Here is a 23,921-nt window from a genome sequence, read left to right as displayed (position 1 = left end):
TACCTACGCAGCCGGCGAACTCGCAGCCTGAGCCGCGGCGTCTCGTGCCGACGTCAGCGCCCCACGCGATCGCACTTCGCGATCTTCACGCTCAAACACGATTTTGGTTCCTGATCGCCCGATGAATATTTAACCACTCGATTCCCTAGCTCACTCTACGCTACTAACGATCATGACAACACTTTGTTGACACACTTTTGCATGTAAAAGTTTATTAGACTACGATGTCGATGGGTTAAAGTAAACAAGATGAAGGATATAAGTTCAATTTCGTGTACGATGGCGTCGCATGTTTTATTACTGCTCTTATTAGTCGGTACCGCGACATCATCCGACGGTAAGTTATTAGCATTAATGTAGACACTTTGTTGTAAATTATAAAACGAAATGACAACTAAAATAACATTTTATGAAGTATTTAATGACAACAACAGCTGTTGAATATTACATTTCCTAATTAAATTATGAATAAACTTGCATTTTTACAAAAATAAGGGTTGGAATAGTGCATTAGGATAACTCCGAATGACAGAAATGCTCTGGTATTTCCGAAAGGGGAATCTTGATATGATGGAAATAATGGTGATTTTTATGCGACTTTCGTAATTAGGCGACTTTCGGAATTACCCTGATGCACTTACTGAAAATACATCTTGGTTGTTTAAAAAACATGTCACATTATTGTGGTTAGTTTCTAATAACATTGCAACGGAGTGTAAATTGGAATATTGGAATATTTGTAGTGCACTTTAGGACCTACAAACTTGAAACTCAAAAATGCAATCTTTATTTAAACTTACAAGTTGCACCTAAGGTATAAAATCAAGCGAGGATTGTTAATATATAATTGTATTTAAGTGAGAAACTCCAGTTTTATCATAACTACCCAGAAATCGCCTCAGAATATGAGATCAGAATGGCCATTTCTATTCATATGTTTTTGGCACCCATATTAAATTTGATCATAAAAAACACTACAGTATTATGTATTTTCAAAACCACTGCTGGCTGAACTAGATTTTTTTCAATGGAAAATTTGGAATACACCCATTTCAAATTTCACTGATACCTACCTGTTAATTTTCTGCCGCTTAGCGTGTTCAAAGTTCAGCGTCTTGTTCTTGTATTATGTTTCCGGTGCTTTTCATATACATACTCGTATATAATATAATTATTGTTTTAGCTCTTCTGACAGAAAATGCTTTTTTTTCTCTAAGAACAACGAAACGTAGCAGACTATACAAAAAATAATAAGACATATATTATGTCTTATGTTTGGCTTCGCTATTGTTTTGTTTTGTTTTATAGCATTAACTACAGTCAAACACACATTATTTTACCTTCGTATAGGAATATGAAAAAAAATCGTTATCACCGTGTCACCTTGACCTTTGGCCGCTTATCTCTATTAATATAAGACAAAATTATAAATCAACATCGCATTTGTCTTGGCAAGTTTTCATTCCAGAGTGGTTACAGAGGGTAATTAAAAAAGACTCAATACTGACTTATACCCATCAATATTATATTGAAAGTGCTTAGGTGAGATATATATGTAGTAATTAAAATACTCATAATAAATATTTAATTGTTATGTTATATGTCATATATGACTCAATAAACCCGTAGTTTGATTTTGTTTTTAGTTCATATTCATATTTTTTGTTTTCTCTGTCACCAATCATCATACACATTCACAATCACAGTCACAATACATTATTTATAGAATAAACCTAGTATGTAACTAATATTTTTACACGATTGACGACGCGACGACCGGTCTGGCCTATTAAGCCGATGGTCCTGGGTTCGAATTCCGGTGTTTGGGCATTCATTTGTGTGATGAACACAGATATTTATTCCTGAATCATGAATATTTGCTACATATAAGTATAGATGTAAGTCTTTTTTTTTTATAATTATACCTACAATTTATATCGTTGTCTGAGTACCCACAACATAACTGAGTAGGTACCCTTCATGAGCTTACCGTGGGACTCAGTCAATTTGTGTAAGTATGTTCTGTAATATTTATTTATTTATCATTCCCGTTCAGTATCATTTACTCCCACTCAATCGCCCACTTTATTTGATCAGTCACTTTTGATTGCTGTGCTGATTTTTGGATTTTGTACTGAAATATAATAATTATAAAGGCTTCTTAGTAAATTAAATTACTACTCACAAAGGCGAGATGGTAAGTAATGATTTAATGAACAAAAGAGTTAATTGGTATTGACTAAAATATCTGCAAACGGTCCGAACAGCGTGAAGTTATGCAATCGAATATTTTTTTGATCGCAGCCAGCAATGAGCCTATGTTTTCATATTAAATTCTTTTCAGGCAATTCATTAATTAATGTACCCTCCTATTTCTTCCTGTTTAGGAGTAACATGAAATAAACTATTGTCTGTCCTAAAACGACGAGTATATACTAAGATGACTTAAGTACTCGTTCTTCAGATGACTTAAGCTCTCAGCAATGGGTTAGAAAAGTTTGATGACAACACTGTTATTAGCAAGCCATGCATGTTTCATAGTATCGCCGGAATAATTACAGTCTTGCACTTTTATCTGTTGCATTTGCTGTTATGTTGGTATCACGCATGACTCCAGTAAGTTGGCGCTATACATTCCACCCTGCCGTGACTCTGTGCGGGCGTAACGTGTACGCCAATCGTGACTTCGTCTGATATATATTGCAGATCCAAGATAGGTTGAATACTTGAACTAGTTACTTGTGGCACTTGATAATTCGTATTCAATTTGTCAGTATCAAAGGAACATTTAGAAAAAAAAACAAGCATTCTCAATTCTTAGGCTAATTTGACATTGTAACACCCGTCATAAATAAAAATAAAATAAAAAAATTAAAAAGCCTTTTATTCCGACTCATTATTAACTTATTACTAATAATATCTAAATGTTTATAATGTATTTAAACGAGCGGACCTCTTCGTGAGTGAAGGCCTCTCCCAGTTTGCGCCATCTCTCTCCATGGGCTTTAGTGTGCCAGTCTCTCGGGACATGCTTTATTATATCATCTATCCATCTAGCCTGTGGTCGTCCTCTGTTCCGTTTGCCTGGTGGTCTTTTCCAGATTGTGCTTCTTTTGGTCCATCTAGTATAAGCAATCTAGCTATGTGGCCTGCCCATTTCCATTTCATGTGTATGCAATGTTCGAGGGAGTCTACAAGCTTGGTTGTTTCTCTTACTTTTGAGCTCTTTAATTTTATCTTGTTTTTTTTATATTTAGTATTGTTCGTTCTTGTGCTCCCTAGCAGGTTATAATTTTTGTGTAGGTCCAGGTTTGGCAGCCATAGCTGAGACATGGTAATAGGCAGGTGTCCATGACTCTTTTTTCAGTGGCATCGGTAAAGGGTTTTTCAAAACGTCTTTTAGACTCCAGAATTTGCACCATGTTTTAGTGATTCTTCTATCTAGTTCCGTTTCATGTCTGTCACTTTCAAAAGATATTTTTTTACCCAGATATATATCAAATCAATCAATCAATCAATTATTTATTCGTGATAACTACAAAATACACAAGTAAGAAAACAGAAACAGCAAATAAAAGAAATTAAACATATAAGTTACCACGAAATGGTCCCGACTCAGCATAAAATAATAATCTTTCACATATTCAATTGTCTCTTTTTGTATATATATTGGTTGTTCTTTTCCGTTTGTTGAAATTTTTGTTTTGCTTAAATTCATTTCTAGGCCGATTTCATAACTAATTAAGTGCAAATTTGATATCATACTATGCTGTGTAGCACGGCAATGAAAAGAGTGGGAGAGAGTGGGTCTCCTTGTCTTACTCCTAAGTAACACCCGTCATACATCATTAAAAAAATATCTTAGGGAATGGGCGTATTTAAAATAATTTTCTTCCATAAAACTGTATCATATCTGAAACATTTCTAAAACTCAGGCTAAAATAAATTGTATACCTTAAGACTCCCCAGCTATATTTCAATTTAAATATCAAGGTCCTTTTAGCTTAGTCCGAGCATTTTGATATATTTTATTTTAGACCATAGGAGCTTTGAATAAAACTTTGGATAGTTGGCAAGTTTTACGGTCCAGTTCTGTTACTAGTATAAGTTTGCGTCTTAATACCTAAGTTAACACGTTTGTCTTTATTGGTTAGGTAGGTATATTTGTTTTTAGATTCTTATTATTAATAAGTCATAATGTTTTCAATATTTGTTACATATTGAGTTATGAAATATAACTTTTAGAGTAATAGATTATATTTTAACTGTGTATCTGTAGGCCGTAGCCTTATTGCTACATCGTAGACCGTCGCGCTACGAATTATATTCATGTCTAAATAAGCCCCCAAGTAAAAGGTTCAAAAGATGGGAATCCATACTTAATATTATAAATGGGAAAGTGTGTTCGTTTGTTGGTCCGTATTTCACGGCAAAACGGAGCGACTAATTGACGTGATTTTTAAGTGGAGATAGTTGAAGGAGCGGGAAGTCATATAGGCTACTTACTCCCTAAAAAGGGGGATGGAAGTTTTTATGGTGCGTTCCTCAATTTTCGAATTTAACGCGAGTGAAGCCACGGGCAAAAGCTAGTATTTTATGCAATATAGTCCGATTCCATAAGTCTTATTCCATGACTTCCATGAGTAACTATGGCACTACCGAAAACAATATCATAAAAGATGATAAATTGGCTATGAAGCGTGACTTATTTAGTTGCGCACATAGTGTATAACTGTGCATAGTGTAGCAACAAATAAGTAAGGTGCATTAGGGCAATTTCGAAAGTCGTCTAAATTCGAAAGTCGTATAAAACCACCATTATTTCCATATCAAGATTCCCCTTTCGAAATTACCCGAGCATTTCTGTGATTCGAAATTACCCTAATCCACCTTAATAAGAATAAAAAAGTACGAAAATGTCCATTTATTCTACCATTCCTGGTCAAAAGATAATACCGACGGGCATTCCTTGAACGGATCTATGTACTCGTATGTTTGTTACCTACCATAGAGTTATTATGTTAGATACAAGTGTTACTACATGTTTACTATTTACAACAAACAGGTATTACAGGTACCCGAATGTAGGTAAAAGCCATAATAAATAATTCATAATTATAATATTACGACAAACATAACTTTTAAATAAACCCTTACAGCGAATTTATTTTAACATCGCAACGTGACAACAACGAGAAAGTGATTAACCAGCCAAATCGAGGAGACACTGATACAACGCCGAAGACTACCCGCGAGACTACAATTCCTGCCGCACCAGCCCCGAAAGCGCTGCAGCGCCCTGCGCGCCAAGCGCGTCTGAACGCTGTAGCTGCCTTGAAAAATAAATCCAGCGCTGCAGGTAAGCGACAATCGCGGGTAGATGGAGTTCGTGAATTGAGTGACGTAGCGCCACCGCTGTGTTCGACACCCGATACATCACGATCTCTGACGAATACGCCATCAAGCGTTGGGGCCACTAAACCAGAGGAAAAAACCCCACTGATTAGCACCGAGGCACCGCACAATGACGAGCTATGCTCACAAGTAGAAAATGATTGGACGGAGGTAAGCGGAAGAAAAAAACGCAGACAGAAGCGCAAAATAATGGTCGGTGTTGGAAATGAGGATGATGAGTTGAAGTCTGTCGAGCGGATGAAATACCTCCAGGCTTGGTCATTTCAACCCAACACTACTGTTGACAATGTTAAAAAATTTTTGAACAAAATTGCTAACTGCCCAGATTTTTATGTCGAGAAACGGACTATAAATTCAACTAGACATGCATCATTTATTATCGGAATTCCCGAACAACTGTTCGACCGCTTCAACTCGCCAACGGTATGGCCGCCGCGCGTTCGCATATCGGGTTGGTTTCTCGTGCGTCCCCGCAACGGGCGGGGCGAGCACAACGATGGACTGTCGCACTCATCGCCTCCCGCTTCCGCCTCCGCGCTCATCACCGGTGCGCGCTAAGGAGAAAAGGGACGAAACTACTACGACGTCAGCGTGCACGGCGATAGCAACAACCGGCCCGCTACCCGACGGGGCAGATAGGCAAAATGCTGACCAGACCGTTGCGAAGCGGAACGCGTATAATGTACTAAACACTTACAACTGTAATCGTAAGCATAGTAAGCAACTAGTTATATGTCACCAAAATATAAGGAGTCTCATAAATAAAACTAGACAAATCGATATATTACTTTGTAACGAACTTTTGTGTGATATTTTATGTTTAACCGAACATTGGTTAAAATCTACTGAAATCAAACATATAGCTTTTAATACCTTTCAACTTGCTAGTAGCTACTGTAGACAAACCATGGAGCACGGTGGCTCGGCAATATATGTAAAGGATAATGTTAAGTTTCTTGAAAGAACTGATTTATGCAATATCTCGGAAGAGCATGTACTAGAAATATCTGCAATTGAGGTCCCGCATTACAACCTTATTGTTGTGTGTATTTACCGATCTAATTTAACTACATTCGAACGATTTATTCTTTTATTCGAGAAACTTTTTGATAAATTAGAATCGGAAAGCAAGGTGGTTGTGATGGGCGACTTCAATGTAGATTACATGACGGATACGCCACAAAAACGCGTTCTGGTAGATTTGATCACGTCCTTTGATTTCACACAAATAGTAACGTATCCCACTCGTATAGCTGGCTCATCAAGTACATGTCTAGACCACATCTATATAAATAACCTAACAAAGTTGCAGTACATAACACAATCAGTAGACACTCACCTTTCCGATCACGGGGCACAAAAACTAACCATCACTCACGAACACACAAACACTTTCACTACCTATAAACGCCAGTTTTCAAAACATAGACTTGAGTCATATAAAAACTATCTTTATTCGGTTGATTGGCAAAAAATAGAACATAATGCTCAAAACAACCCAATCAAGCTTCTAACATCTATTATAAATATTTTAAACAATGCTGCCAGTATCTGCTTTCCATACAGTCTTGTACAAACACATAAGAAATATAACTGTCCTTGGGTCACAAACGACTTAATAATGAAAAAACAACTTCTCGTTCAGTTAATCGAAATCACTCAAAAACACCCCCATAGTAATGAGACATTGAAACTAATAATATCACAATCAATAAAATTTGAACAATCTCTGTCACACGCACAACGCGAATACTACACTAAAACGTTACAAAGTAGCGGTAATCAACAAAAAACTCTCTGGCAAATCGTAAACACCTTCACAGGACGCGCCCCCAGCAAGCGGCAATGCAATCTGGACTTATTAAGCCGCGGCGAACAATACACATCGCAGAACCGGTTAGCTAACGATATTAATATATTTTTCTTATCCGCCGCAAGTACTGCAAACGCACCCATCGCTCGCCCGGAACTGGCTAATGAATTATTACATAATTCGTGCACCTCTAGCCCCGTTTCCATTAGGTTATCAACGTTTACCTGTGATGAGTTGTATAAAATCATAACGCAGCAAATAGCTACAAAAAACACCTGTGATATATATGACACCTCAACTATGTTACTCAAAGTTGGACTACCATTAATCATAGTTCAATTAACACTTTCGCTACCAAGAACCCGACTGTCGGGTACACCGCTCGTAGAAGCGTAGCCGATTACATGGGTTTCCCAGTATGTAGCGAAAATGTCGTAGCGCCGCGTAGAGCCCGGTTTCGAAAGTGTTAACAAACATTTTTAACCAATTATTAAAAGTAGGCATTTACCCACCCATACTTAAAAATGTAAAAGTCGTTCCCGTTTATAAGGGCAAAGGACAGAAAGATGAGTTGAAAAACTATAGGCCAATAAGTATAATTCCCACTATGGCCAAAGTGTTCGAAGCGGGCGTGAGTAATCGGCTGTATAACTTTTTGGAAAAGTTTCAGTTAATACACGCAAAACAATTTGCCTACCGACGAAATCGCTCATGTGGCTCAATAATCCGCGAAACATTGCATAATATAATGCAGGCTAAAGAAAACCATTTACATGTAGTTATTGTTCTCTGCGACATGACGCGTGCTTTTGACCTTTGCGATCATAACGTCCTTATCAAAAAGTTTGAGCACCACGGTCTACGTGGCCCAGTTTTAAAGTTGATGACCGATTTTTTACAGGGAAGACAGCAATCCGTTGTAATAAATAGTGGATCGGTAAAATCTGACTGTGGGTCTGTGGACATTGGGGTCCCCAGGGTTCGTCCTTGGCTAATCTATGTTTTTTATTACAAGTAAATGACTTACCGGACGCCGTAGACGGCAATATGTACGTTTTTGCTGACGACGCTTGCGACATAATAACCGCTCCTAACATAGACAGCTTAGAGACGTCAATCACCCGTGACGTACATAAACTCCTACATTGGTTTTCTGTTAATGGGCTCGTCCTCAATGTGTCAAAAACTCAGGTTCTCCACTTTAACCTAGGAGGGAGACCGCCAAGACCGCTAGTGGTTACCATTAACAACACAATCCTCCCGCAAGTCAACTCTGCCAAATTTTTGGGTGTTACACTCGATCAATCGCTAAAATGGGACACCCAAATTCAATTAGTATGCACTAAGTTGGCAGGCATCTGTTTTGCACTTAAAAGATTGTCTTTTGTTCTTCCTCAAGCACAAGTGCGGAATAGTTATTTTGCCCTTTTTCATTCTGTGCTAAACTACAGTCTAGAATTTTGGGGGGTCGCCGCTGACTGGCGTCGTGTCTTCGTGTTGCAGAAGCGAGCGGTAAGAATAATAGCCAACGTGCCTTCTGGATCGCCAGCTCGACAACTATTTATATCATTACGTATTATGACATTACCATCGCAATATATTTTTAACATTGTAAAGTTCGTAAGAACCCACATTGACACATTCCCACACAGAGCTGGTAACTTGAGATGCTTAAGGAACAGGAACAGGGGTTTACTCGAAACATCTAACTTCAGACTGACCAAATCTACCAAAACGACCTATGCTATTGGCCCTAAAATCTATAATTGTATCCCCGAACAAATAACCGCTATATCCAATGATAATGTATTTTACAATAAATTAAAAAAATGGCTTATTGATAATGCCTTCTATGACATCAATGAATTCCTTGAAATGTAATATTTAGCGCGATAATGTATTTAAATTATTTAAATTATATAGAACACATTTATAAATTTTATAATTTAATTCTTAGAGTAATAAGAATTACTTAGTAATAATGAATGTTTATGTTTCTGACGTGTAATGTATAAATATGCAATATCAATAAATATGAATATGAATATGAATATTATTTAATACAACTGCTTCTTATATCTGAAAACACTGCTCTATCAACAAACGTACTTAAACTACTCAATTCTCAAATTTAATATTGAATGGCTTTATACTGAAGAAATACTAAAGATTCTTTGCATTGAGCTACCGATCATTCAAAGCGAACAACCGTTTCCATCGAGAGCCGTGAAAACAATTAAAACATCAGACAAAGCTGAGATTTATTATTTAAATGGCATGAGCTCATGCCGCGCCGAACAATTGGCATATTTTTTCACCACGCCTGCTGAAGCGTTGATATCTATAACCCCATTATTCAGGGGATTAGCTTTTTGCTGGATGAGCTGTAGAATATTCAAAAGGGAATTACTGGATTTCGTTGAATCTGTGTGGCGTAACAATCCACGATTTGCGTCTGTCGTCTTTTAGGTCCATTATTCTTTACTTTGATTAGCTTAGCCGACTGGTTACCTTAAATGCGTTTTGTTATAGTATTGTCACCTAAAATACCTATGCATACTAAATTATAGATCATAATATATTTTTCCCCTCACTAGCTCGGAAACACGTGTTTTGTCCTTCAATACCAGCGGGTAAAAACGCATTTTATCCACTAGTGGGTAAAGTAATTTGACCTTGAATAAAGTCAAATTAACTGCTTTAAAATTGATAAAAGTAGGTGAATCTAGTAATACAGATGATTTACCACCTGTGGAACTACTGGAAGCAGTGATAAACGCATTTTTTGCGTTGTAGTTTCCTCGCTATAGTGAGGGGAAAAGTTTTGTGTTACACTCGGGTGCAAATGTATTTTACTTCTCGTGTGTTAAAAAATCTCGCAAGTTCAGGATTCTATTCTCGAACTATAGACTCCTTCAACTATAGAATCCTTTTACTTGTTTTTCAATTCCACACGGCGTTAAAATACAACTTTGCCCCCTTGTATACCAAATAACTATTATACATTTTTTACTTTATAAGTAACTTATTCAATCGTTACAGGGGGCCGATTTTTGAGTCTCACGGCGTTCGAATTCAGAAAATTGTCACTGAAAATAATAGGCAATTCACCGTTTTCAACCGGTACTTTAGTGACAGTGAGACTCAAAAATCGGCCCCCAGTTTCGAAATATGGTCAGTTCATTTTAGACAGCATTTTGAGGATGCAGCGCCTAGTTAATATTATAGCCACCACCTAATAATAAAATATAATACTTGTATTATTGTTTATAAATACATATACAGATATGACTGACCAGCATATAAGCAAGTTTCTAAGCAGGGCAACCAGTCAATCTCTGCACCTTATTGTGCATACTATAGACACGGATTACATCGCCCGATTGTGATCGTGTCCCGTCACATAGACATATATTATTACACCGTAAGGCAATGCCACCCGACACAATTCTACAAATAGTCACGATTTATTGAAGTCAAAACACACACACTAATCGCTCAGTCGTATGACGACTTAGATACACAGTAGAAAGACTAAACTTTTCCAATTTAAAAAAGCTATCATAATCATAAAGTCACTAAATAATGACTAGTCAAAAACAAATAATTTGACTCTACGATTATATAATAGTTTTTAAGGAAATTAAATAAATAGGCACTGGTATCGTTGAGAAAACAAAATGTAATGAAGTCAATCACTAAAAATAGACAAAAGGAATATAAAAAAATCATAGACAATAAACTATAAAAAGGTAAAATAATATAAAAAGTTTGTGCAGTCTTGCACATTCTCCCCTTTTTTAAAGAGCGACGTGTATTTTCGCGAGCTTCTTGAGGGGTCTGCGAAACACCCCAGCAGCAGTGGCGACATCTGCTACTCTGATTATCCCATCTCTGCCGGGGTATACGGCGGTGACACGACCCTTAGGCCAAGAGCCTCGAGGCAGGTTTGAATCACAAATTATTACGATGTCCCCAATCGCGATATTAGGCGGAGATCCTCCTCCTGTCCGTGGTGATAAGGAGGGGAGGTATTCCGACCCAGCGCTGCCAGAAGTGGTCGGCTAGCCTTACCGCCCTGCGCCACTTATTTCTGCTCAAGAGGTCGGCTTCGGTCAAAGTAGCGGGAATAGGGGGCCCAGACGGAGATGTGAGTAAAAAATGCGACGGGGTCAACGCTTCGTCAGCATCAGAATCAAGTGAAACGTGCGTGAGTGGTCGTGTATTAATAATGGCTTCAGCCTCCGCCAATAGTGTGCTCAGAACTTCATCTGAGGGAGCCTGTTCTCTTAGGGTTGTCTTCAGGGCTTCTTTAACGCTGCGAATTAAACGCTCCCATGCTCCGCCCATAAAAGGTGCTGCCGGAGGAATGAAACGCCAATTGATTGATTCATTAGCTGCATAAATTTCAACTGAGTTGCCGTAAAGAGCCTGTAACTCCCTGCTCGCCCCAACAAAGGCTGTTCCGTGGTCTGACCAGATCTCTTGCGGTGTGCCTCGACGAGCAATAAAACGGCGTAGACACATTATGGCCGCGTCTGTCGATAAACTATGTACCACTTCAAGATGTACGGCGCGGATGACGAGGCACGTAAATAGAGCAACGTAGCGTTTCTCTCTTCTTCGACCAACTGAAACGAGCACAGGCCCAAAGTAGTCAAGACCGACGAAGGAAAATGGTCTTTGATGATGAGCCAATCGGGACTCCGGTAGATCTCCCATTGGTGGCGTGAATGCTCTGGCGCGGTGAAGTTTGCAAAACTGACATGCGTGGGTTACTGACCGGACAGCATTTCTGAGGCCCAATATCCAAAATCTTTGGTGGAGTTCGTTCAGGACCTTTTCTTTGTTTGCGTGGCCAGCCTTTTGGTGGTATCTTGCTATAAGGAGGCGTACTGCTGGGTGCTTTCCGTCCAAGATCAGGGGTCGTTTAACTTCATCAGTGACGCCTGTTGCAGCTGCTATACGACTGAACATTCTGAGTTGGTCATTGTTATCTATGAATGGGGATAGTTTAAAAAGGCGGCTGCTTCGAGGCAACGGGTCTCCGTTCTTTACTCTCAAAATGTCCTCTTTGAAGGAATCAAGTTGACTCTGACGTAAAATATGGGTTTCAGCTAGACGGATATCGTTCGCAGTTATTCTTGGTTGGTTATTAGGGGGGTTCGCGGTACCAGGAGAGGATGTGCAAGGTGGATGGAAGGTACATAAGTGTCCTTCAAGACGAGGGAGGTTGAAGTTCGCGTCTCGTCTTCTCATACTACGCAATCGCAATAATGATATGAATTGATGCGCCTTTGCCGTTGCTCGCACCATTCTCAGCCATGAGCTGAAACGATACGGATCTGCAGATATTGGTGCGGGCAGCTCAATCTCGGTGATCAGATGAATGATATTTTTAAACTCTTCACGTCCTAATCCGCTAACATCAATTTTAGGTTCAGCGGGCCAGGACGAGGACAGGAGAAAGGTAGGCCCTGAAATCCAGCGAGATTCTGGAGAGAACACAAAACGTTTGACGCGTGTAGCGTCATCGGCTACGTTTAGGTCACTCGGTACCCAACGCCACTCACTGATATTTGTAAGCTCCAGTATCTCACCAACTCTGTGGGACACAAAGGGTTTAAGGGTACGCGCATCACTACGAAGCCAACCTAGCGCAGTCATTGAGTCGCACCAGAAAACACGTCTCGTTGGCTTCAACCGATGGGCTTCGCATATTGTCGTAGCAAGGCGCGCAGCCATTAGTGCACCTTGAAGTTCTAAACGAGGAATGGAGACAGGTTTAATTGGGGACACGCGCATTTTACTACAGATGAGGGAGAGTCTCACGTCACCATTTACATATAGAAAGCGCCAATAGGCCACAGCAGCATAGGCAGACTCACTCGCATCCGAAAACACATGTAACTCGCATCCCTCTACTTTGAGCTCGCTCAAGTTGTAGCGGCGTGGTATTCGCAAACTGGAAGTGGAGATCAGGTCTTGAAACCATAACTTCCACGCGGCGCTGTCACATTGAGAGAGCTCTTGATCCCAGTCTAAACCCTTGCGCCAAGCGTCTTGGAACATTATACGGCCACGAACGACGATTGGGGCAAGGATCCCAAGCGGATCGTAAATTTTCATTACGTGTACTAGAACCTCTCGTTTCGTTAATTTTTCAGGTAACACCGTATCTTTTTTTACACCTGTATTAAAACCAATCAGGTCGTTGAAGGGCTGCCATATAAGGCCCAGCGTGCGAACGGGCGTAGACAGGCGGCCCAATTCAACGTCTCCATTATTGGCGCGAGGTAATACCTCTAGCAAAGACTCTTTAGGCAACAACGAAAGCGCACTAGGATTATTCGACGTCCAGCCGCGCATCTCGAAGCCGGCATGCGCATGTACGGAGTAAATATCAGCTGCCAGCCTAGCAGCTTTGTTGACGTCGTCTAAGCTAGTAATGCAATCGTCCATGTAATGGTCGTCGATGATTACTCGAGCCGCGTCGGGGTAAGTTTCCTGCCATTCTAAAGCGTTTTTATTTTTTATGTGTATGGCAGTGAATGGACTCGACGCGGCGCCAAAAATCATGGATGACATGCGGTATGTTCTAATCGGTTCACCGGGGGTATCTCGCCACAAAAATCTTTGCGCGTCTCTATCACTTTCAATAATTTTGACTTGCGGAAACATTTCACGGATATCAGCGTTTAAAGCGACGGCGCCCTCACGAAAACGCATTAGAATGCCTAGCAAAGGTTGCAAAAGATCAGGGCCAGTCAATAACAAAGAGTTTAGTGACACGCCGTGAGATTTTGCAGCTGCGTCGTGCACCGTTCGCAACTTATTAGGTTTATTGGGATTAATCACACCAAAATGAGGTAGATACCAAAGAGGACGTCCAGGGCCAGCACGTGATGAACATGGTTCAGCGTATTCTTTAGATAACATGTCATGAATATTGCGACGATAACGTTCCGCGTAGCAGGGGTCTTTAATCATTTTCTTTTCTAAGCTTACGAATCTGGACATTGCTAACTTATAGCTGTCAGGAATATCCAGATTATCAGCCTTCCACAACAAGCCAACCTCATACCGGCCGCTCGGCAGACGGTGAGCAGTGTTCTCTAAAACTTGTATGGCACGCTCATCGTCAGCATTGCGGGCCTCCTTTTTAGATATACCGATTGCGTCGATCTTAAATTGTTCCCTGATAAGTTGTTCTAACATAAAACGATCACTTTCGACGTCAGTTTCACTTAATGAGATATGGTTGACAACGTCAACCCGCTTAGTCTTACTGCAACCGAAACCAAACAAAACCCAGCCAAGGGCAGTCAAAATAGCTGCAGGTTGTGTTTTGGTTCCTTTGCGCACGTCTGTGGGAATAGAGAGATGCCAATTGTCAAGACCTATTATCAGCATTGGTTTTACGTCTCCGTAGCAAAACTCGTCGGCTATATCTACTAGATGAGGGTATTTGCGTACACTATCTTGATACGCAAACTCACGCGCGGCGCCTAAACCATTAACTGACCTAGCCTTCTTAATGGAGTGAACTTCAGTTGAATGACGACCCTGTATATTAAAATTGACATACTGCACTTTAACGTCCTTGCCTAAACCGAGTACGCAATCTACGTGGATAAGCCTTTCAGACGTCTTGGCTCCAATTTGAGAAGATATTTCTGAGTCTATGTATGTTCCTGACGATCCGTCGTCTAATAAGGCAAATGTGTCAACGCTACCGGACGGTCCGGACACGGTGACAGAGACAATTTTCAACAACGGCCGCGCGGAAGGCATCTTGGGCGATGAAGAGGTGGCATGCGTCAGAATGTCATGTTCCGAGTCGTCAGGCAGCGGAGTAGTCGCGGCTGCTCCGGTAGCGGCGCAGGCGGCGGGCGCGCTCACGCCGGACGTCGATGGCACTTGCTCGTCATCGTCGTCCTCGGAGTCGTCGTTGGCGGCGTCGTCGTTGTCCTCGGCGTCGACGTGCGTGGTGACGACACGTTCAAATTTAGACCCGTGTAACAAATTATGATGACGCATTTCACAACCTACTACGCTACATACTTTTTTCATACATGAAGTTTTATTCTTATGGAAACCTTTTTTCAAACACCTATGGCATATTTTATTTTTCTTAATGAATTGCCACCTATCATTTATTGACATTTTGACAAAATTGTCACAATCCGATAAATCATGTTTTTGTTGACATAATGAACAATTATTATCAGAAATATTATTCGAGTTTATAGAAGTTTCAATGCTATTAGAGGAATGATTATTTTCAGCAATATTGTTGACTTTATCCCTATTGCCTATCGGCCGGGGGATTAAGGCCGAGGCCTGGTCAATATTGCCTCCAAATCTACACTGCAAGTCAACCTCGCGCGAGAGGAAATCTGCAAACATTTCTATTTTAGAAGCGCTGCCATTGCACGAATGAGCATAATCCAACCACCGTGGACGCAGCAGCACTGGCAGTTTGCTCCATAGTGCTTGAAACAGCTCAGGCGAGCGTAAATGGTCGGGCTTATTTAACATGCGGATAACTTCTACGCAATTACGCACACGGCTTGCAAAAATTACTAAATCCTTACCGTCGTAGCTTACCTTAGGCAGGTTACGCACCGCTGCCACTTCATGCATGACGACGAGCTCGGGGCGGCCGAAGCGCGCGTCGAGCGCGGCCACCACGGCGCCGGGGTCGCGCGCCGCCGCCAGCAGGCCCGCCACGGCCTCGCGCGCCGTCCCTTTCAGGGCGCGAGACAATCGAGCTAAATTTTCACTAGGAGAAAAACTATCTGCTTTATTTTCGTAGATTCGTTTTAAAGCTAACCAATCCAGGTACGACTTGCCGTCAAAATTTGGTAAATCCGTCTTCGTTTGGTTTACTTTATTTATTAGCTTGTCGAGCGAATTTACTAAGCGAGTCACTCCTCCGTCTTCAGGGCAATATTGCTCGTAAGAGTTTTTATTTGCCGCGGCGCTCATGCCGTGCGGCTCTCTCGGTCCCAGTGGCTCGCGCTGGGCCGCAACATCGACAGACCTGAAAGGTGGGTTGGCACTTAATAAATGTTGTTCAAAGGTATTAGGCATCGTATTATTTACCCATTCCTGTACACTTGCACGACTACGCGTGCCATGACTTCCACGTCGGCTAGCGCCCGCCTCTATGGCGGCGAGACTGGCTTTCAGCTCGAGCTCGGCAACCTGGCGCTCGCGCTCCGCGGCACGCTCTGCACGTTCGGCCGCTTGGCGCTCGCGCTCCGCGGCACGTTCGGCCGCTTGGCGCTCGCGCTCCGCGGCACGTTCGGCCGCTTGGCGCTCGCGCTCCTTTTCCATCTCAGCCAGACGGCGCGCATGTTGCGCCCTCGCCTCCAGCTGGCGCGCCACGATTGTAGAAGAGGAGCGTGACGAGACGGCGCTCGCTACGCGGGAAGGTGTCGGCGTCGCTCCGGGAGGGGCAGCGGCGGCGCCCTCGCCTCCTTGCAAGGGCGGAGCAGTATCCCTCACGGCGGCCTCACCGTCTCCCTTATGAGTTACACTCATTTTCGCACTTTTAGAGCGTGTTATCATTTACTTAACTTGTTTTGTCTTAACTTGCTTCACTTTACGGTAGAAAGACCAAATTTTAAGGAAATTAAATAAATAGGCACTGGTATCGTTGAGAAAACAAAATGTAATGAAGTCAATCACTAAAAATAGACAAAAGGAATATAAAAAAATCATAGACAATAAACTATAAAAAGGTAAAATAATATAAAAAGTTTGTGCAGTCTTGCACAATAGTATTTTATACAACCGGTGTTTAAAGGAGGTCAAAAAAAACGAGTGGTGTGGGTAACAAATTGTTACCCACGCCACTCAAATGAGGCAAATGAGGCGAAGCCGAAAATTGTTAATAAAAACGCCACGAGTATTTTTTCACTCAGTTAAACACGTTGCATACAATACTTTTTCTACGACCAATCACTTAGTTTTTAATAGTTTTCTAGAATAACTTTCGTGAAATTCACACTGTTTCCTGTATTTTGATGCAAAGGTTTGCACTGCCACCGCTTGAGCCAGCTGCCCAAAGCCATCCCCTGCCGGCTTCCCGCGCACGCGCACAGTAACGTTATAACATGCGTTGCCATAATTACAGTTACTGCGCGCATGCGCAGGAAGCCGGCGGGGGCTGGCTTTGGGTAATAGACTTTTATGTAGGGTTTCAAAGATCTACGAATTACAAACATTTCGAAAATAGAAAAATTGAGTTAATCGCTTCGATTCTTAAATGGGAGTGTACACTTTGTGGCTGATGAATGATAATCTCTGTAAGTGCACACTGCAAGTCTCAAAATGTGTTAAAATAATAACGGCTTTAATCTGAGTAAATAAGATAAAATTAATTTATTCATAACGTAAATCCCATTAAAAACATTTTCATGTAAAATGCTGCAAAGATAAGACCCGTGCACTTTCAAATAGTTATTAGAGATTCTAACCCTAGTACAATCTCTAATTCCACAAATTATTCTACACCTTAATCCAAATGCATGGCTTGGTTGTTTCATTGCTACAAATAGTAATTTGCAGTAGCAGACCTAAAATAAACAGTCACGAACAGTAGGTACATACGTTTTCCACCTAACGTTCTTGTGACAGCTAAAGTAAGTAAAGCTAATGTAGGTTGATCAACACATGCTTTACATAGGTACTACAATCGTCCGACAAACACCATCTCTTAACTCGTTAATATCTTGTATAGTATTGTTGTTCCCTTAAAAATTGCATATAATAATTAGTATTATATATAACATAGTTATATATATGTAGATTATATATTATCTTTGCTGGTAGAATGCAAATCCTTAGTATTTAATTTTTGTAAGTTTCATCTGATGTCATATATATGTATGTATGTATTTTTTATGTATTTAAATATATTGTATGTATGTATATTATTATCTGTGTGTAAGTATGTTTATTCTTTTATATATTACATATAGGTTAGCTTAATAATATTGTGCAAATAACTTAACTATTTTGTTCTTAATATAATTTAATGTTGCACCGCCTACAATTTCTCTGTTTTGCCCGAAGGTTGACTGGTAGAGAATGTCTTATAGCATTAAGTCCGCCTTGTGTACAATTGTATTTTCTTTGTGCAATAAAAATTAAATAAATAATCAAATAAATAAATTATAAATACATGATAATAATGATAATGTAAGACAGTAGAGACTGCTCGATCCCACAGTCAAACCGTGAAAACTGTTTTGCGGGACATTGTTGTAATGTAAACTGTTTATTTGTGCGTTAATAAATAAATACAATACAAATACAAATAAGCCTAACATGCGACCCAATATAGAGAATACTTATAAGATGGTTCACCGATACTGACTTAATAGTGTCCAAGTGGTGTTTTTGTTTGAAATATATTTCTCACACTGACAGATCATACAAATCGGTGTGAAATCTTGGAAGAATTGATAAAATCCGGCCGTCAGTGGGTCCTTCAACGATCATCTTTTTCACACACACACTTTCATGTTTTCACTTTCCTACTCGACATACATATGTATTACTCGTATCATGTTTTTCATCAAACCTATCTTGATATTTGTTATGAGTAGCTATTAGGGATGTACCGACTAGTGATTTGGCCGACTAGGCCGACTACCGACTAGTCGGCGCTTGGGCGGCCGATTAGTCGGCCGACTAGTCGGCTAGTCGGCCAGAACATAATTATCGACTTATTTCACCAGAATTTTTGAAATGTAATTTTTTGGGTTCTATCGCGCTTTTCATATTTTGTTCAGGCTTAAATGTCTATGATAATAGTTATACACATTTTCCATTTTTTAGCTTAAAATAGATAGTGGTCCTGCCTATAAAACCGATAGTCTTAGGTAGGTCATTAATTACTGTGATGATTACAGATAATATTTGTTCTTTTGACTAACAAAGGCATAACGAATACGTACATAATACGACCATAAATCATCCGATAATTTACTAATGTACTATTTTCCTATCATTTATCAAGTGCCGACTAATCGGCCTTTTTTGCCGACTAGTCGCCGACTAATCGCCGACTACAAATGTGGCCGGATAGTCGGCTTTCCCGACTAGTCGGCGACTAGTCGGTACATCCCTAGTAGCTATCGTTTCGCGTGCAATCTATATACTGCATTTTAAATCGAGTGCCAAGGTACCTTGTACAAGTATTTCTCTTGACCGCAATTCGAAAGCAAATTACTGGCAGACTCGAGTTCCAGGAACTTTCATCTCACAATTTACCTTGTGTATGATTATTTGTGAGTTGCGGCACTATGCTTCAATTTGTAGCTCGCGTCGGGACCGCCTTTGCCGGGAACTTGGTCCCGCTAGAACGGCGGTTCATTGCGACGCCAATTGCCACATAAACAAGCCTTCCCAACCCGAGTTATGCGGTTGCGATAACAAAACTTCGCTATTTACTGTTCACACCACTCGTCATGAAACCAAGATCTCACCTAAGACGACCAATGTAAGTGTTACTTAAACTAGAGGTAGTTTCATAATAAAGTATTTAAAAATTCTTACTTCTATAGCCATTCTTCAAATGGAACTTATGCCTAAAGGAATAAAAAAGAAGAGGAATTTGAGGAGAATTTATCAGTTCACCATGATAGCGACAATGAATGATACACTCAACAAGTGGAATTTTTACAAAAAATAAAGATTATTTAAAAGGAACGTTTAAAACTACCTACCGTGGGAGCGGATTTTTTTAATCAGCGCTTATGATTTTACCAGGTATGTTCTTGACGCTGAATCATAATTGTATAGATACTACGTAGTACCTAAGTCGTTATTTCATAATAAATTTAAAGTTAAAATCCTACATTAACCATTTCATCCAAAATAATTATCTTCACAGCTTAGCCAGCCTTAATTAAATTACCACATTACGTAATCAAGGCGAAAATTAGGCAGGTAGTTAACCGTCGTTTGCTTTGACATTAGGTAACCAGTTAATGAATTTAAAATTCCAGCTGCTACAATAAGAGTTTGATAATATTCTCTGATTTGGTAAATAAAATTTGAATAGCGTGCTTGTTGGTAGGCCGGCAAACGACAACTTTGTGACACTCACAAGCCTGCGCCGAGGAGCGAGCAATATGATGTCATATTTTGTTTATGTACCCTCAAATTCAGTTTTATTTGTAAAACATTCATATTATATACAAAATTACAATATGCACGTCATTGAGACATACCTAATTATGTAGATTATTGACGAAAAATAATTGGGTAGGTAAGTGTTACGTGATATTAAAGATTCCTATTGCACCAAATAATATACATATAATAAAAATGCAAATGAATAAAAATATTAGGTACTTGTTGAAGTGAAACTTATAATGCGACTTCCAACTGACAGCGCGTAACACTCAGGCATTGTTACGTTGCGTGAAATGCCGCTCACTCAGCGCATAACATTACATCGGTGTCGTTGCGCTCAACGCGACTCACTCATGCCATTCATTCACTTTATTCGCTCAGTCAGTGACAGAACAGAATGCCCAGAATGGTTTTGGTTTTGATTTCGTTTCGTGAGCGTCTCGTGAGCGTTTGTGCCATTCGGCTACGTACCCTGATATACTTAAAAAACACATACTTAGGATGTTTATCTTTTTGCACAAACTGAATTGTATCGTCTTCATACTCGTAACTTCTAGTAAAGAGACAGTTAACACTTTTATAATCTATGTAATTTTTTCAGGTTCATTCACCTAAATTCATCGAATTTGGTAGCCGTGTGTCAAATTTTAACGCGCCCTCAGTCCCTCGCTCTAATGAAGCCAATTTTCTGCGCTCGCTCTACCTTGCTTTCCTTTTGAATTTTCTCGCGTATTTTCCTTGTCATCCATCTCCTTTCGCATTTCCATCCAGACAGATTACTCTTGATTTCAAATTCCACCTTCATTGATTCCTACAATGCAAGTGGATACAAAATAGTCTACAAGTTTTACAATATTTTTGAAAGACATAATTTTGTAATATTTTCTACTTTTCTTACTATATTGGGGCAAGGTTTAAGTACGGGAAAGATTTTGACATGACACTTTTTTTTTATTTTAAACAGTTATTTCTTCTCCTGTGATCTTAATATGAATATTTTAAGCTTGTGTTCCAGTAGATTATAGCTCCAACCCGCAATAAACCGCACTGATAACAAAAAGCACCAAGGCAGTGTTAGGGTTACAACTAGGGCTCCCGGTCGTGACCGTGTATCGTGAACACGTAGCCGTACGCACGTTGCCGTGATACACGGCAACGGATTTCTGGTTCGTTCGTCACGTGAAAATAAATCACGTGAAATTAGGGTACGTACGTTCGTAGATCCGTCCGTACGTACGTACGAATTCACGTGACACGCCCGTTCGGTCCGCCAGCGGCGTTTCATGAGAGAAGATAAGATCGGATGCAGTCTCTATAAGTTATGAATAAAAATGTAGGTATCGTGAGGTTATATCTTAATTACTTTTGAATTAAAATTTATATTCAATACTGCGGTTTTTCAAATATTAATATGTAAGTAATAAATAAATATAACCAAATAAACGATCCGGGGTTTCCGATAGGCTTAATTGAGAAGTGGTAGAAAAATACCAACGATATGGGTAGGTAACCTTTTGTAAGGGTAACTGCTAGATTTGGTAACCGTTTCAGATAAAGTTTCCTTCCAGTCATTTGAGTTTTTTACTCTATCCAAAGGTTTTCAACAGTTATAATTCTAAATTCGACTTATTATTAAATAACCACTGTTAGCATTGTCTCTACGCTACAACCGACGCTTCGAGTACAAATTCAAAAAATGCTTATACTTTCACTAAAATATTACTTTTATGTTTATTAAAATGGCACTATACCATGACTATACCTTATCCTTTGTTAAGCTTATCTGTTGAGTGGTTGTGGTTGAAAAATACCATGCGTTAACGTGGTAATATGGGCTTAACCGTGCACCGTGATACCCTTGAATCTGCTTATTATGTGTCTGCAATGTTCGTTGACAAAAACTCTCTAGTTACCCTCTGATTAATAAGATTTAATAGGAAGATAAGTATTCACGGTACCATTCAATTACTGATGCAAGGAGTAAGACATTTGTCAATTTAGTATAAAAATTAAGAATGTGACGATAGGATGACATCCACGGAAACGTAATTTTAACACATACCTAGTTAATAATTATGTTATACATTTTACGCGAACTTACTTAACTGTTATAGCCACTATTTAATTAGGTAATTAGTGTAATTACGTTATATAATAATAAGATTGATGGTAGTAAAAAAAGTCTACTTTAAGAGGGTTCAAGGCGCAGGATTATCATTTTATTAAGATGTAAACACTGTTTTATGACTGATATATTGTTTCAAAAATAATAAATAGGCACTGCTTAATAAAGTGAGCTTCGTTATACTATTTACATGCAATAACTTTAAAATTATTTTTTCATGGTATTTAAACTTAGACCTTTGCTGCTTTCATTTACTTATTATGGATTACACCTATTTAAAAAATTGACTTACTCGTTTGATGTCGTAACAGTAACAGCAGATTTCAAATGAACTGACGTCAAATGCCTCGCGATAGATCCTGTAGTACCATGACGACACGGAAACTCATTGTTTGTCCGATCCTTGCAGAGACTACATAAAGTTGAATCTCCGACTCTGGTGGCATATCTCCACATCAAACTTTTCTTCGTTGTTAAGAGTTTCAAACATTAACAGTAACAATACAAAAAATTAACAAAACAACAAGACAATAACTTTTAAATTGCAACTGGGATCTTACAAGTGACTAATTGAAATAAACTAAAATTCTAAACTGCCTCATCCAGATTAAATAAAAAATCCAAAAATGTAAAAATAACACATCGCTCACTTCACTCAGCTTCACGTACAAAAGGCTGCTCGTAAATTTTACTGTCTTTATTACCACGTGGTGGAACTGCGCTTATTATTTGCAAAATACCACCACAGTAAGATAGCTGAGCTCGTTCGTCAAACAATACAGTGCTATAAAGGAATATACTATCTAAAAGTATTATTTAATGTACCGAAACTGATAAGAACTGCAGCTGTCATTTTTTTTGTCTTAGCCGTGGCCCCGCGCACATGTGTGCATATTTTTTGCCTGGAGTATAATAGTCATCATAAACTTGCTCTTTTGTTCACCTACACTCCTGTTTGTCTTGTTTACATTTAAGATTACGTTATATGCTTACATAAGAGCAAGCTTAAATATTAATTAATTAAAGCCACTTGGTAGGTTTTCATTTTCATACATAATAAATGAAAGAATAAATGTGAAAACCTTAAGAATAACATAATAATGCTTGACCAGAAATATATGGCTAAGCGTCGTGTTGCTGAATTTCATCAGAACTATTGTCCCGGATCCGTAAGTTCACATTTTTGACACATTTGTTTTGAAGTACATATGTTGCGATGTGGCTAAGGCGTATCGTTTGCCAAATCTAACGATTAATTTCGAATTGGTTGAATCGATTAGGCCCTATGGACAAGGAGGCGCTTAAACAAATATACGATTTCTATCAACTTACTGAAATGTCATTTGAATCGAAATTACACTCTGCCACAGCACTAGTTTAAAAATAAAAATTAATGATAAATGGTTTAATAAG

At 39.4% G+C, this 23,921-nt stretch overlaps 1 protein-coding gene across 1 annotated transcript in view; it reads left to right on the top strand.

Moving 5' to 3' along the window:
• The first annotated feature begins 260 nt into the window (after nt 1–260).
• The window catches only part of LOC125241781 (lachesin-like), a 62,424-nt gene continuing 38,763 nt past the window's right edge, over nt 261–23,921 (top strand). The window contains exon 1 of the mRNA XM_048150409.1: nt 261–337. Coding sequence (XP_048006366.1) covers nt 280–337 — 58 coding nt within the window. The 5' untranslated portion in view covers nt 261–279. The remainder of the gene's footprint in view (nt 338–23,921) is intronic.

This window comes from Leguminivora glycinivorella, chromosome 2 (genome assembly GCF_023078275.1).
Source record: "Leguminivora glycinivorella isolate SPB_JAAS2020 chromosome 2, LegGlyc_1.1, whole genome shotgun sequence".
Taxonomy (NCBI): Eukaryota; Metazoa; Arthropoda; class Insecta; order Lepidoptera; family Tortricidae; genus Leguminivora; species Leguminivora glycinivorella.
The sequence above is the reverse complement of the archived record's forward strand: the minus strand, read 5'-3'. Positions and strand labels throughout refer to the sequence as shown.